We start from the raw sequence: 16365 nt of genomic DNA, 5'->3' as shown, positions 1-16365 counted from the left end.
TAGATGAAATAGATAAATTCCTTGAAAAATAAATTTGCCAAAATGATATAGCGAGAAGTAGAAAATCTGAATAGCTTCATATCTATTAACGTAATTGAATTCATTATCTAAAACCTTCCCTTGAAGAAAACTCCAAGTCCAAAAGATGTCACTAGTAAATTCCTTGAAGAAAACTCCAGGTCCAAAGATGTCACTAGTAAATTCCATCAAATAAGTATAAAATAACACAAACTTTACTCAATCCTTTTTTTAAAAAGAGAAGAAAGAAACACTTACCAATTTATTTTATGAGGTCTGCATAACTTCAATACCAAAACCAGACAAACATATTATGAGAAAATTATAGACCAATATCCATATTGTAAAGGCAAAAATTCTGAAAATATTAGCCAATCAAATCCAGCAACTATAAAAACCATACTTCATGATCAAATTGGGCTTATCTTAAAAATACAAAACTGGTTTAACATTAAAAAAACAATCAATATAAATCATATTGACTCATATAATATGTTAACAGAGAAAAGGAGAAAAAATGATTATCTCAACGGACGCAGAAAAAGTATTTAATAAAATTCAGTACACATTAACTACAAAAAAAAAAATCTCAGCAATTAGGACTAGAAGAAAGCATCAAGCAGCTTATAAAAGATGGTATGAAAATCCTACAGCTAATGTTAATGTTAAAATACTGAATGTTTTCTAAGACAGGAATGAGATAAGGATGTCACTGATTATATTCAAATTGTCCTAGAATCCTACCTAGCCAGTGAAATAAGGCAAGAATAGAAATAAAAGACGTAAAAATTAAAGAAGTAAAACTGTCTATTTGTGAATGACATATACCATTTACATAGAATATCCTAAGGTATGGTGCCTGGGTGGCTCAGTCAGTTAAGCCTCCAACTTTGGCTCAGGTCATGATGTCCTAGCTCGTGGGTTCGAACTCTGCTCAGGCTCTGTGCTGACAGCTCAGAACCTGGCACCTGCTTCAGAATCTGTGTCTCTCTCTCTCTCTGCCTCTCTTCTGCTCTCTCTCTCTCTCTCAAAAATAAACAGTAAGAAAAAAAAAAAGAAAATCCTAAGGCATCTACCAAACAACTACTAGAACTAATTAAGTGATGAATTTAGCAAGGTAGCAGGATACGAGCTCAATATATAAAAATAAATTTGACTTTTATACTACCGGCAGAAAATCAGGATATTAAATTTTTAAATTCCACAAAAAACAGCATCAAAAATATACAATTACCTATGACAAAATATGTGTAAGGCCCACATATAAAACTATAAAGCCCTGGTGAGAAAAATTAAATAGCTAAATGAATGGAGCTATCATTCCATGTTAATTCTCCTCAAACTGTTCTATAAATTCAATATAATTGAACTCCACAATCCTAATAACACCCTAAAAGATATGTTCTTGGAACTTGACAAAGTGATTAAAATTTTACATCAAAATACAAAGGGGGAAAGATAGACTATGTATAGCAAGAAAGTAATTAACACAAAATTGAGTATAAGGATAGTCAAACTGAAATTGTATAGAAGAAAAAGACCAGAAAAAAACTCATACGTATATGGACAAGCAACTCAGTTTAAAAATGGGCAAAGGACTTGTATCTTAGTCACTCTGGGGCACTGTAACAAATTACCATAGACTGCGTAGTTTAAAAAACACTCTTACTTCTCACAGTTCTGCAGTCAAAGTGCTGGCAGATCTGGTGTCTGGTGAGGGCCCACTTCCTGGTTTGCAGACAGCATGCAGTCTTCTTATTGTATCCTCAGATGATAGCAGAAAGGGGAAGCAAAGTTTCTCCTATCTCTTCTTACAATACCACCACTCCTCAAAGGCCCCACCTCCAATACTATCACATGGGGGATTAGAGTCTCAACACATGAATTTTGCAGGGACACAAACATTCAGTCTATATATCAACTTGAATACACATTTCCCCAGGAAGACATACAAATGACCAAAAAGCACATGAAAAGTTGTTCAACACCCTTGGTCATTATACAAATACAGATAAAAACCACAATGAGATACCACTTCACATGCATTAGGGTGGCTATAATGAAGAAAACAAAATAATAAGTACTGACAAGGATATGCAGGAATAGGAAACGTCATACATTGCTGTTGGGAATGTAGAGTGGTACAAACACTGTGGAAAATGGTATAGAAGTTCCTCAAAAAAAATAAACATAGAAATACCATATGACCTAGTAATTCCACTACTAGGTATATATGCAAAAGAAATGAAAGCATATGTCCACACAGAATCTTGTACATGATGGTAGCCTTTTTCATAATAACCCAAAGGTAGAAATAATCCAAATGTCTGCCAAAAGATGAATAGACGAGCAAATTGTGGTATTTACATACAATAGAATATTTCTCAGCATAAAAGGAATGAAGTACTGATGCATCCTACAACTTGGATAAGCCTCAAAACATTACACTAAGTGAAAGAAACCAGGCACAAATGGTCACAATTGAATGATACCTTTTGCATGAAATATTCAAGAAAGGCAAATCCATTCGGATAAAAGGCCAATTAGTCGTCGCCAGGGAAATGAAGATGATTACTTCTGGGGTGTTCTGTGCTGACGAAAAATTTTGAAACAGAGAGAGATGGAGTTGCATAATATTGTGAAGGCATTAAGTGACTTGTACACTTTAAAATGGTTGTTTATGTTATGTGAATTTCACCTCAATTAAAAAATTTTTAATTTTATTTTACATTTTTATAAGATGCATTTGTGCATTCAAGGTATAATCAGCATTATTTTAGTTCCTGAAAAAAGTTAAAACATGTAAAATGTCAAGCTAATACATATCAATGATTCATAAGCAGGAGCTATTTTTGTCAGCATCATTCCACTGAGATAAGGAGACCTGTATACAATCTTGTATACCACAATAAATAGATTTTTCGGTAAATTATGTTATCTAAAAGATTATAAAATAATGATATACAAGAATGGTCAAAACTTGTGTTGAGTTTTAAAATATGCTAACGAAATTTGCATTTCTAACACATATTATATAAAGCAGTATAATACAGGAGTTATGGCCAAGATTTTGTAGTCTGACCAACCAGCTTTATACCAGCTATGTGACCTTGGGCAATTTTCATAATGTCTCCATAAATTTCAATTTTTTCATCAATAAAATGGGAGCAATAATGCCTAATTAACATGTATGTTTAACAGAAAATGCCTGTCATAGAGCCTAAGGGATTATTAAACATAAACTATAACACATGATTACCTAATTCAACTTAAAATTCATTAATGCATTCAATAAAAATATATTTATTACCTACTACATGCTGGGTACTAGGCTACGCACTGGAAAAGTTTAGATGAAAGGCTTATTTCTATCTGCCAGCAGTTTGAAATCAGTTGATTTGGGGGTGGGGAACCATGGAAAAGGAGATGAGTTGAGGAAGTGTGACTAAGAAAACAACTGATGAGCAGAAAAAATTGATGAGCAGAAAACAGGTATTAAATTCAGCAAGAGATTGATGTGAGCAAAATGGCTGATGCAGAACTTAGGAGACAGAAAGGATATTTCACAAATGATGGAGCTTAAGCATTGGACAACATGAAAAGTTTGGTACTGACTGGAAAGGGACATGAAGAAACTCTATGATGAGGGAAATGTTCTGTATCTTATTACAGTACTGGTTATATATATGAGTTAAATATGTATAACTGTATACTTTATATCCATGCATTTTACTGTTTGTAATTAAAGACATAATGACATAATTAAAGACAAAATGACAGACACACACGCACACATACAGATATATATATTCTTTTGAATTACAGGCAAACTGGTCCTCAAAGACTATTGAAAAGGCAGACACAATACCTATTGGATACCATGTGACCATTTAAATGAGGCAATATAAAACCTAATCCATTGCTTTGCTCTTAAGTCATCTGCAAATTGTTTCATTATAAGAAAACTATATTATGGGGCGCCTGGGTGGCTCAGTCAGTTAAATGTCCGACTTCAGCTCAGATCATGATCTCACAGCTCATGAATTCAGGCCCCAGGTCAGGCTCTGTGCTGACAGCTCAGAGCCTGGAGCCTGCTTCAGATTCCATGTCTCCCTCTCTCTCTCTGCCCCTTCCTGACTCACACTCTGTCTCTCAAAAATGAATAAATGTTAAAAAAAACCTTTTTGTAAATAAGGAAACTATATTCCCAATTATAATTCATAATTCAATCTATTTATCTATCCAAAATGATACAAATCTTAATTTTAACTTGTCAAATTCCATGAATTTGAGAATTCTGTAAAATATTGGGAAATTTTAATAAAAATCTAGGATTTTGCATCCATTCTCAATTTTAAGTTCTTAGTCAAGTTAAAAACCAAAAGTGAAAACAGTAGATGATGAATTACTGATGTTGAACACATTATGGGCACAATGTATACAAGGAAACTTCTGGGGTGATAGATATGTTCATTACCTTGGCTGTGGTATTGTTATGATCATTTCTTGGGTGCATATATTTGTAAAACGTGCCAAACTACATACTGTAAATTTATCCACTTTACTGTGTATCAATTATACCTTTAAAAAGTACATAAACAACATCCAAACATAAATATACACACACCCCCAACAAGTATGCTAAAACTAATAAGCCTGACAGAACCAAATTTTGTGAGGCTATGGAGCAACCATGATGTCATAGATTGTAGGCAGGAATGCAGAATGGTACAAACACTTTGGAAAGGCTTGGCAATTTCTTACAAAACTAAGCACACATCAGTTTTTGACCAAGTAATTCCATCCATAATTATTTACTCAAGAGAAATGAATACACAAAAGATTGTTCAAGAAAGTTCTTAACATTTTTCTTCATAACAACTAAAAACCAGAAATAGCTCAGATGTCCGTCAGCCAGCGGGAGGATGGATAAACAAAGTGCAGTATCTATACAATGGAATACCACTCAGCAATAAAAAGGAACAAACTACTTATGCACTCAGTAACATGGATGGGTCTCAAAATACTATGTTAAGTAAAAGAAGCCTTACACAAGAGTGCACATGTATGATCCTATTTATATGAAAAAGCAAAACTAATCTATGACAAAAAAGCAGAACAGTGATTGCCTCTTAGGACTGTTGGGAAGACCAGCAAGAAACAGAATAACCTTTTCTGGAGTGATGATGAAGTTCTATATCTTGAAAGGGTTTATTTGGCTTATGCAGAAATACATATTGGCCAAAACTCATGGAAGGGTGGGTACACTAAGATTTGTGCATTTCATTATAAATTTTACTTCAAAATGAAAAAAAAGAATTGTAAATAAATACTGACTAGCTAATGACATGTATGCTCAAGTGTTTGGGGCTAGGATATGCTAATGTCTGCTACTTTAAAATGCAACAAAACATGGCTTGATGGATGGACAGATAAGTGATAAGCCATGTATAATGACACATTAACAGAATCTAGGTAGTGGGTATTCATTGTACAATTCTTCTAACTCTTCTATAAGTTTGAAAAATCAGTTTGTAAGATCGTAGTGATACCATTTTTTTGCACATTTATGTATCTGTGTTTCATGGACATGTATATATGAAGTATATGCATGTGTATGTTTATGTGTGGTATATTCAACTGCTCCCTCTCAAATCAGATCCTTCCAATTCACTTAAACAATACTCAAGTTGCTCCTATTCCCAAATAATACAAAACAAACAAAAAGAAACTTCCTCAAAATCTTATCCTCCTTCAGCTACTACTAGATCACTCTTGTTCCTTTCAAAGCCACATTTCTTAGAGAGGTAAACACACTTCCTATATCTATGCCTTCACCCTATCTCATCTGGCTTGTGATTCCCCCACCTCCCAAATTCCAGAAAAATAGCTCTTGTTCAAGATACCAATACTTTCCAATGTCACTAAATCAAATGGGCATTTTAAAATCCTCATCCCTTGAAGAATGTAAAATAACAAATTGACTTTTTAAAACTTTGAAATGAGGGAAGCAAACTTTATATGGTTTATAAACCAAGCTTTTTTGAGAGGGGGGAGGAAGGAGGGAGGGAGGGAGGGAGGGAGAGAGAGGAAGGGAGAGGCAGAGAGAAAGAGAGGGAGAGAGACAGCACATGCATGTGCATGAACAGGGGAGGGGCAGAAAGAGGGGCAGACTCCTTGCTCATCACAGCGTCCAATGCAGGGTTCGATCTCACGACCATGAGATCAAGACCTGAGCTGAAATCAAGACTCAGATGCTTAACCAACTGAACCACACAAGTGCCCCTGTAAACCAAGCTTTTTTAAAAATAAAAGCTCAATTTCATATTATAGCCAAGTCAGAATGTGAGAAGGGGAAAGCTTAAAGGATGATATCAGAAAAAGGGGGAAAAAATGAAGATTATACGATAGTCCAAATGGTAAATGCCAATAGGAAAATTTCATAGACCATTTTCACCTAATTCTACTGTATTTTTGAAATTCTACTAAACTTATGAACTACTGTTAACATTTCTTCAACTGGTTTACTCACTGTATCTATAGAAACTCCATCTTAAATGAATCTCCCAAATCACCTATTTATGCAGAAATTTTTTCTTAACTTTTTTCAACGCTTATTTACTTTTGAGAGACAGAGCAAAAACAGGGAAGGGGCAGAGAGAGAGAAGGAGACACAGAGTCCGAAGCAGGCTCCAGACTCTAAGTTGTCAGCACAGAGGCTGACATGGGGCTCAAACCCATGAACCGTGAGATCATGACCTTAACCGACTGAGCCACCCAGGCACCCCTATTTATGCAGAAATTATTACCTGAGCAACAAGAATAATAACCAGAGATGTTATTCTCCAAGGATAAAAAAATCCAGCGAAGTATCAAAACTAGTATAGAAACTATGTCCCAATCTTCAGAAGATAAGCCCTCAAGCTTTTCACAGCACATTTGAAACACAATTCAAAGCCTTTCAATGATTTTGGTGTATTGGGTAACAGAAAACTGTACAGTAAAATCACTTTTAAAATATATATCATAAAATAAGGGGAATTGCTTTATAACATGGACTTCAGAGATGAAAGCCAAATTTGAGCTTAAAACATGCAAAAGAATTTGAATTGTATTTAGTAGTTTTAGTGGGAGGAGATTCCCAGATAGTCGCCAAAACAGTCACTTTTTGTAGCACACTCGTGTTTCTGATTTTGCAGATACTCAGGCAATGGGTAGTCAAAGAAATGCTGGAAAGGACTTTCCACCATGGGCAAAAACAACAAAGTATATGTAAAGATAGTCACAGAGGGACTTTATCATTTATTTTCCCCTATATGGTATTCATCTATATACCCTGGTCACAGATGATAGTTTCCTAAAGGCTCCTTTCTTTATTCTTGCCACCTATTCTCCTGAGAAAGTAAATTTGCTTATTCCACAAGCAATTATTTAGCACCTTCAATGTGCAAGCCTAGAACTGTATGCATGGCCTGGGCTGAAAGGGACAAACAGTATGGCTAATGGTAATACACTACAATTATTGAAGGACTTAATTTTACTCTAACTTTTTACATCAGAGCTTTATACATAATTGTATTAGACTATTTTTAAATGTTAAAATTAGTTGTTCACTTACCTTTGAGTTCCACTAAGAATGGAAGTGTCATGAAGAATAAAATAGCTTAAATTCAATTGTAAGGAAGGAAACATGGAAGGATTTAATCACAAACGAGGCAAACAACCCTGAAAATCCAGAGTGCTTGTATAGTATAAAGTCTAGCTTCAGAACTCTAATCTTTTTGGATCACAAACCTTTGTGAAAAGCAGCTTCTGACAGGGCTCCCAATAATCCCCAACTGTTGGTATCCACAGCCTTGTTAATCTCCCCCCTTGAGTAAGAGCTGAATTTAGCACTTGCTTCTAAAGAAGCAAATATGGCAGGGTTCCTGGGTAGCTCAGTAGGTTAAGTGCCTGACTCTTGATTTCAGCTCAGGTCATGATCTCATGGTTCTTGAGATCTAGCCCCAAGTTGGGGCTGCTTGGGATGCTCTCCCCTGCCTCTCCCCTACTTACATGTGCACCCGCTCTTGCACTCTCTCAAAAATAAATAAACATAAAAAAATAAAGAAGCAGGGGCGCCTGGATGGCTCAGTGGGTTGAGCGACCGACTTCAACTCAGGTCACGATCTCACAGCTTGTGAGTTCGAGCCCCGCGTTGGGCTCTGTGCTGATAGCTCAGAGCTTGGGGCCTGCTTCGGATTCTGTGTCTCCCTCTCTCTCTGCCCCTAACCCACTCACATTCTATCTCTGTCTCTCTCAAAAATAAATAAACATTAAAAAAATAAAATAAAAAATAAAAAAGCAAATTTGGCAAAAGTGAAGGGCTATCTCTTGTGTGATTAGGTTACAAAAGACCACAACTTCTGTCTTACTAGTGCTCTCTCTTACCCTCTAGCTCTCCCTGATGAAGCATGCTGCCATGTTATAAGAAACTCTATAAAGAGGCCCATGTAGTAAGGAACCAAGGGAAGCCTTCACCAATAAATAGCTCACAGTGAATCGAATCCTGCCAACAACCATGTGGCCAGGAAGGGAATCCTCCCTAATCCAACCTTGAGGTGACTGCTGCCTTCTGAGAGGTGGAGCCAGAGGACCCAGCTAACCTATACCTGAATTCCTGACCCACAGAAAGTAATGATCAATGTGTACTGCTGTACGCTGCTAAATTTTGGAGTAACTTGTTACACAGCAATAGATAACTAGCATATATCCCCTCTGAAGAAAAGTACATCAGTAGGGGCGCCTGGGGGGCTCAGTCAGTTGAGCGTCTGACTCTTGGTTTCGGCTCAGGTCATGTCATGGCTTGTGAGTTTGAGCCCCGTGTGGGGCTCCACGCTGGCAGCACGGAGCCTGCTTGAGATCCTCTCTCTGCCCTTTCCCTGTTCACACCCTCTCTCAAAAAAAATAAATGAACTTAAAAAAAATAATAAAAGAGGGGTGCCTGGGTGGCTCAGTCAGTTGGGCATCCAACTTCAGCTCAGGTCATGATCTCATGGCTCGTGAGTTCAGGCCCCAGGTCAGACTCTGTGCTGACAGCTCAGAGTCTGGAGCTGCTTCGGATTCTGTGTCTCCCTCTCTCTCTGCCCCTCCCCTGCTCCTGCTCTGTCTCTCTGTCTCTCAAAACTGAACAAACATTAAAAAAAAACAAAAAAAAAATTTTTAATTAAAAAAAAGAAAAGTATAGAAGTTTACAAATTCTGGCACATATTATGGGGAAATAGGAAGCCTCTCTGAAGTCCACCAATAGAACTCCTAGTGGTCCAGGGATCCCAGATCAAGAAACTTCTGATATGATAAACTCTAAACAATATACATAAAAGTCCTGCAGAAAATCAACATAATTATGCTAGTAACTTTAACAAATGTCAGAATACCTTCTTTCCATACAGTATTGCTAAGAAAGTTCAATTATTTTAAATATATTTTAAATATCTTAGTACCACTATTACCAAAGGTAAAATCAAGTCAAGTTATACCAAATCATTATTTTCAATAATGTATTTCATAGATACTAAATAAGTACTGAGGATAAAATAATGACTAAACACCATCCTAACTTTGAGAACTTTCCTGTCCAGTGTGTGAGAAACATAGGCACACACAAAATAGCTATTATAAGATTTGGGAGTACAAATAAAGAATTGTATATGGTATCTACTCATGGACATAATAAAATGACTTTAATGAATTTTAATTATAAAGTAATTTTAAAAAATACCTGTACTGTTTTCCCAAGTCCCATGTCATCACCAAGAATACATCCTTTTCCTTGGATGAAGTGTGCATAGAGAAACTGGGCTCCTTCCCTTTGGTAGTCTCTCAAATACCTGTTAATAGTATAAGGAATAGAGTCTCCATCTTCAGATAATGGAAAAGCAACGGCAGATGATGGAAATTTTCGGTCTGGGAAATAAGGTTTTTCCAAATCTTCATCATCAAATATAAAATTCCTGGAGCAATCTTTAACAGATTTTACTTCATGAATTCTTTTAAGAGGTACTTTCCTTTCTTGAAAATCTGAATATAAGATGATTGCAAATGATTTCCCATTTTCATCCACTGTGACAGATTTTATGCTTGCTTCACAAAGTGTCTCATTATCTGGAGAAGGGGCAAGACATCTTTCTCCTGGATGCCATATGTCTGTAATAATACAGAAGAAAATAAAATTTCCAAATCTAACTTATAAAGTAACCCCCCATTTAACCACTGCTATGAGGAAAAAAAATGTAACTCACACAAATACCCTTTCCAAATTACTGAAACAAGATAAGTTATAACACATATAGATATCTTCCTAAAATATATTATCAGATATTCTCCTATAAAAATCAGAATAAAGGGTATATAATTTATTTCCAGTTGTTCTCACCCTGGCTGTGTGTCATAATCTCCTCAAACATGCTTAAACACTAAACCACAGTGGTTTAGCAGATATGGGCCATGGGCATCTGGTTTTATTACTTTGGCAGAGATTGTTGAATTCAAAGGGTGATTCTGATTCACAGCCATGGTTGAGAACCACTGACTGAGATATTCATGATGATTCATGAACATTATATATATTATTCATGATATGATAGACTAATAGTAAACGGGGTTTGATAATGAGTAAGCTAAAATCCTCTAGACAGCAATACTTTTGTGATTCTTGTGTCTGCTTTTTTAGTTATCCCATCGCCTTTCTCTGGAGACAGCTGTTTCTTCTTCTCATCAATATTGCTGCTTCTAAACCATTGCTTGAAATTGTATACAACTAACCAAGGAAATCTCCAGTTCAACTACAAAGTTATGTGTGCCAGCTTTGTCACAGCTTTTTTCCCTTCTAGGTTTTGAAGGGTTCCAGTTCTTAAAAAAGAGATGAATTCTAAGATCTCTTTCTGCTAAGATTCTATTACTGTTTGAAAATTCTGACCCCTTTCTATATGTGTATTTATCCCATCCTTAATTGTACAGCTTTCTGTTTTATTTTCTATTCAGAAAATACAGCACTATGACTAGGGAGGGGAATATCTTTAGAGCATACAGCTAGTATAATTGAAAGATATGAATAGAGGAAATAAAGTAAAAATAATTTTCTAAATGGAATTTCTTATAACAAGAACTCCAGAGGAATTATATGGCTACAAGTGTATGAATAATAGGAATTTTTTTTTTTTTTAAGTAGGCCTCACACCCAATGTGGAACCTAATGCCAGGCTTGAATTTATGATCTTAACTGCAGAATTAAGACCTGAGCTGAGATCAAGGAGTTGGATGCTTAACTGACTGAGCCACCCAAGTACCCCTCTCAAATATTTCTTATTGAAATCAGATGATTATTGGTAGTTTCTTAGGGTCTTTCCAATGATTTCTTGTTAGGTTTTTATGACATTCATGATTATAATATGACTTGTATATCTATACAGTCTTAAGCATGAATAGCTCACTAAGCTATTCCTCATCGATTGTTCCTCAAAAGTAAAGTCATTATTCCTACCAACTTTGGTAAGGTTGTTTTACATATCAGAAGTACACCAAGAAAAATCTGTTCTCCTACTCTGATCTTTGGATCCAAACAATTTGAGAATTGTCACACAATTCTAAAAACATAGTTTAACGTGAAACTAAAACCTGGATCCACCGTAGAGGGCTAACAGACAGATCTGTGGGCTCTATTTTTATAACAGTACTGTTTGAGCCTTCAAACCTCTATTAACCCCTATAGCAATTCTTAACACATTTCTGTTTCACATGATTTGGTTGCCTATCCAGAAAATGCTTTCTAATTTTTAGGCTTAAGTCATTAATGTGTGTACTATTCAACGTATGTTTTAACATCAATTATCTGCCAAATACTGTACCACACAATAGGTATAAAATGAAAAAAACCAATGTCAAAAATAATGATTAAACCTTACTCAGAACTAGTCTTTCCTAATCTCGTTAAATGGCATCATCACCTAGCCAACTTGTCATGGTAGAAAACATTCAGCCAGTCCTTATTCCTCTTTTTATATTACTACCTACATTCACCACCTCAGAAAGTCCTGCTGGTTCTACCTCAAAATATATCACTTTCCTTCATCATGCTACCACCTCTCTAAAACAACTGTTGGCAAACTTTTTCTGTAAAGAGTCAAATTTTAGCTATTTGTTATTTTAGTTTTGCAGACTATACTGTCTCCTACCCTTGTAACACAAAAGCAGGGACAGAAAACACATAAACAAATGTGCCTGGCTAGTTTGAGGGAAGGCCGGAATCTCTCTGTATCAAACTCTAAAACAAATAGTTTAAACTGGGAGGATTTCCTGTTGGATTGGAAAGTCATCTTTAACTTCGTTTCCTCCTGTCCTTCATTCCAAACTGGCCTCTTCGCTGTTCCTCAACCATGGCAAGCATGCTCCCACCTCAGGGCCCCAGAGCATTCTTTCTGTTCCTTCTACCTGCACTCTCCCAAAATACCCAAATGACTGACTCATTCACTTCATTCAGGTCTCTGCTCAAAGGACATCTCCTAAGAGGTGCTTTTTCTGACCACTGAACCTAACATAACATTTGCCACCACTCTTACTTTACCCTGCTTAATTCCATTTTCAGAGAAAAATATGAAATGTTTGTTATTTATCTCAACTTCGTTCCCTAGAGCAAGGACTTAACTTTGTTCACTGCTATATCCTGGGCACCTAGAACAATGTTTGAATCTCAAATACTTATAGAATTAACAAATACATATAGCTGATATGTGAAGACTGATGTGTGCCAGGCATGTGCAGTAGTTCATTTAAGCCTCACCACCACCCTTTCATTAGTTCATGTAAGTAATATTGTTAGTTTCATCTTACAAATGGTGAAACAGATAAAGGCTAACCAGCTTGCCAATGGTTACACAGCTAAAAGCTGGCAGATCCTGGATTTGAACCAAGCAATCTAACCCTGTAGCTACCACCAGTACCATTCACACATGGACGAACAAGTCCCTGGAACTGAATGGTCCCTGCCCCTTTTAACTGAGAGATGAGCATCCCAGTCCCTACAAGCTCCATTCAGCAGCTTCATTACTTAGTTCATCTGCCAGGCTTCTATGTGCACTTATATTTGTGATCCCTGAGTTATAGCGTCATCAATTCCCAGCATTCAGAGCTGAGGCTTGTTGTATAAACCTCTAAACTTCAGCTCTGAATTCTTCATCTATTTAATTAGATCGATATCTTCCTCAAAGGAAAGCATGTAGATAAACAATCAGCATATTGCTGGGCACAGCATTCAGTATCTGATAGCTTTTACTGTATCACTTTTAATAATGAAAGCTATTAATCTGGGGGGCAAGAAGGCATCCCTTTTGACCTGTGGCAGATAACCACACCCTCTTTAAACTCTCTCTTGATGGCCCATTAAAGGTTGACCGTAAGGCCCTGACTCAGTACATCATATATTAAGCTCTTTGTGAAATAAAGTGAACTGGGTATCTCAACCTTTACTCACCTACGTTACAAATTTCTACCATTCGCTAAGAAGTGGGGCATACAAGGATAAAGAATAAACATACCATATATTTACTGAGTGCTTACTATGGGCCAGAGCTGGGTCACGTTAAGTGCTTTGCATACACCATCTTATTTAGTCATCACAAGAACTCAGCAATGATCTCAATTTTACAGATGAGGAAACTGCCCAAAGTTTCTCAGCAACTGTCAGAGCCAGCACTAGATCCAGTCTGACTCCAGAGTCCAGGTTCTCAACACCAAGTCCCAAAGATCTGGTCCCAGGCTCCAGGAGCCACTCAGAAGAGCCACGGGTAAAACCCCAACCCCAAGAGAACTGGCAGGAATGGGTCCAACCCGGCGCAATAAAGACAGGCGTCTGGGCGGAGAGGTGAGCTCGGAGCTTGTAGTACCTTTGCCGGCGGCTTCCGCGCGAGGCTTGGGGACAGAGGCATCCATCTGGCCAAGGGGAGGGGCTGGGCGGCCTGGTTGCGTATAACACCCAACAGGCGGCCGAGGACCCCGAGGAGGCGGCAGGCGGGAAGACCACTTCCTGCAGCCCTCCGTACATCGCCCCCCTGAAGTGCGACGCTGCGGGACAAAAGGGAGCACAGGTGGGGCCCTAGAGAGAAGGGATGGCGTCGTCCGAGGCAGCGGCAGAGCCGGAGGGCGCTGTGGAGGCTGGCAAGGCGGCGCTCACCTAGTCGTCTCGAATTCGGCCAGGGGGGGTAGCGGGGAACAGCAAGCCAGCAAGTGGACCCCTCACCCTCCCTCTCACAGTTGGCCCTCCCTGTCTCTACTTTCCCCAGCAATTTCCAACCCTAAGTCGGAAAATCCCGCGAGATCAGGCTCCTGAACTGTCATTGGGATCTCGCGATAACAAAATCTTGGTTCACAGGGCGGAGCAATCTGCCTGCCATCTTTGCTCCGGGAAGCCGGTGAAAGGTTCGCGACAGTTGCAATTATCGCGAAGTTTAATATGGCTTTCCTTCCCTGCGCGGAGCTTGCGGGATACAAGGAAGCCGGAAGACAAAGGTGGGCAAACACCTACCGTGGTCTTTTAAGGGCAGACCTATAGCGGGAGACCAGCTCCGCGATCGTGGCCTGCTGGTTTATGTTTGGTGCTTCCCCGTGTATGCACACGCCTTGGAACCTGAGGTGGCGAGTGATTCCCTCCTGGAGTGCTGTCTCAGCCGGGTGGATCATCCACCCGGATGCTGACGCTTCACGGCACCCACGGGAGGCTGAGTACATTCAGCGCGTTTTCTTGGGTCACACAGTAAATAAAATACAGTCCTAAGTAACCTGAGTGCAAAACCAGCAACACATGCCATAAGTAGAAGACAAAGGTTAAAAAATACTATGAAAAGGTAAAGTGTTTTTACGTGTACTGTCTAGTTATAGTGGTTTGTGTGACACATTATGGAAAAACACTAGGTCGACTTTCGGGCTGTGTTTGTAAAAGCATCATCAGAGCAGCACGCTACTCACAAGTTAGGGGATACGGCTTATTTATACCACAAATTTTAGTGGCTTAAAACAGCCCAGAAGGATTAGGGACAAGACAAATTTATTATGGTATACTTCGGTAAGTCAGAAGTCTAACTGGGGTGTTTTGAGGCTAAAATCGAGGAATCAGCTGGATTGCATCTTTCTTGGAGGCTCTCCAGCAGAATCCCTTTCCTTGCCTTTCTAGACATTCCTGCCACCTGCCTTCTATCTTCAAAGCCAGAGCTGTTGCACCTCTCTGACCCTTCCATAGTCACATCCTGGGTAAAATACTTTGATCCTAAGAGCTCTTACAAGATTGGGGCTACCGGAATAATCCAGGATAATCTTCCCATTTGAAGGACTGTACCCTCAATTACATCACAAATTCCTTTGCCAGGTAAAGTAATATATTCATGGGTTCCAAGATTAGGATGTGAACATTTTGGGGGGCTCATTATTCTGCCTACCAAAGGGTCTAAATGAGGAAAGCTATATGGCTGTTTGCTCCGCAATAGATAACTATTCTTTGAGAGATACAAATAATTAGTATGTTTTCATAAAACCCTTCATCTAGAATAGCACTTGTTTCTGTTTACCAACAGGCAGAAACCTTATATCTAGGAAAAACATCTAATTCATCCACTGTGTGTGAGATGTTGGCCCTCACACATCTGGAGAGGTTATGTCATTTAACCTCATTGCTTCAGTGTCCTCACCTATGATAGCAAGTACTTGGTCATAGGAAGGAATGTGTGGATTGCTATTAATGTTATTGATGGAATGCATCCTCTTGAACGTTGCATGATTCTGCATAAGCATTGCTTCATTTTAATATTTTGGCTAATTTTAATATTTTGGTAGTATAGCTATTAGATTTATTCTAATCTATTAGATTAGAATTTTAGACTACATTCTAATTTAAACACCATGGACTGTAAGGCATATTATTTAGGTACAGCCAAAAAAAAGAAAAACTGCTCTTTATATAAATTGTAAGTCTTAATTTTTAACATGCATCCTGATACTGGAAATCTTTTTTTAAATTTTTTTAGTGTTTATTTTTGAGGGAGAGAGAGACAGAATGTGAGCAGGGGAGGGGCAGAGACAGAGGGAGACACAGAATCCAAAGCAGGTTCCAGGCTCTGAGCTGTCAGCACAGAGCCCAATGCAGGGTTCGAACCCACAAGCTGTGAGATCATGACCTAAATTGAAGTCAGACGCTTAACCAACTGAGCCACCCAGGTGCTCCCTAGAAATTTTTAAACATAGGAAAAAAATTTGCTTCTTGGAACTGATGAAATACATCTGTTATACTTAAACTCTTTTCAAAATTGTTTCTAAAATCAATGG

The 16365-nt window shown here is 38.0% G+C and overlaps 1 protein-coding gene and 1 long non-coding RNA gene across 5 annotated transcripts in view; one reads left to right on the top strand and one right to left on the bottom strand.

Annotated features, from left to right (window-relative positions):
- ERCC6L2 (ERCC excision repair 6 like 2) overlaps positions 1 to 14375 on the bottom strand; it is a 131790-nt gene extending 117415 nt beyond the window's left edge. Inside the window, exons 1-2 of one of the 4 annotated variants that reach the window (XM_060609876.3) lie at positions 13938 to 14375; positions 9779 to 10203 (exon numbers count right to left, since the gene is read on the bottom strand). In XM_060609876.3, coding sequence (XP_060465859.2) covers positions 9779 to 10203; positions 13938 to 13983 — 471 coding nt within the window. In that variant the 5' untranslated portion in view covers positions 13984 to 14375. Of the gene's footprint in view, positions 1 to 1687; positions 1784 to 2510; positions 2611 to 9778; positions 10204 to 13937 lie in introns of those variants that run through there. The other 3 variants (XM_060609875.3, XM_060609871.3, XM_060609874.3) reach the window with 3 other exon arrangements.
- LOC144614183 (uncharacterized) overlaps positions 1 to 16365 on the top strand; it is a 138867-nt gene that overhangs the window by 77652 nt on the left and 44850 nt on the right. The window lies entirely within an intron of this gene.

This window comes from Panthera onca, chromosome D4 (assembly GCF_046562875.1).
Source record: "Panthera onca isolate mPanOnc1 chromosome D4, mPanOnc1 haplotype 2, whole genome shotgun sequence".
NCBI classification, from domain to species: Eukaryota; Metazoa; Chordata; class Mammalia; order Carnivora; family Felidae; genus Panthera; species Panthera onca.
Note: the sequence above shows the minus strand (reverse complement) of the source record. Positions and strands in the feature narration are given on the sequence as shown.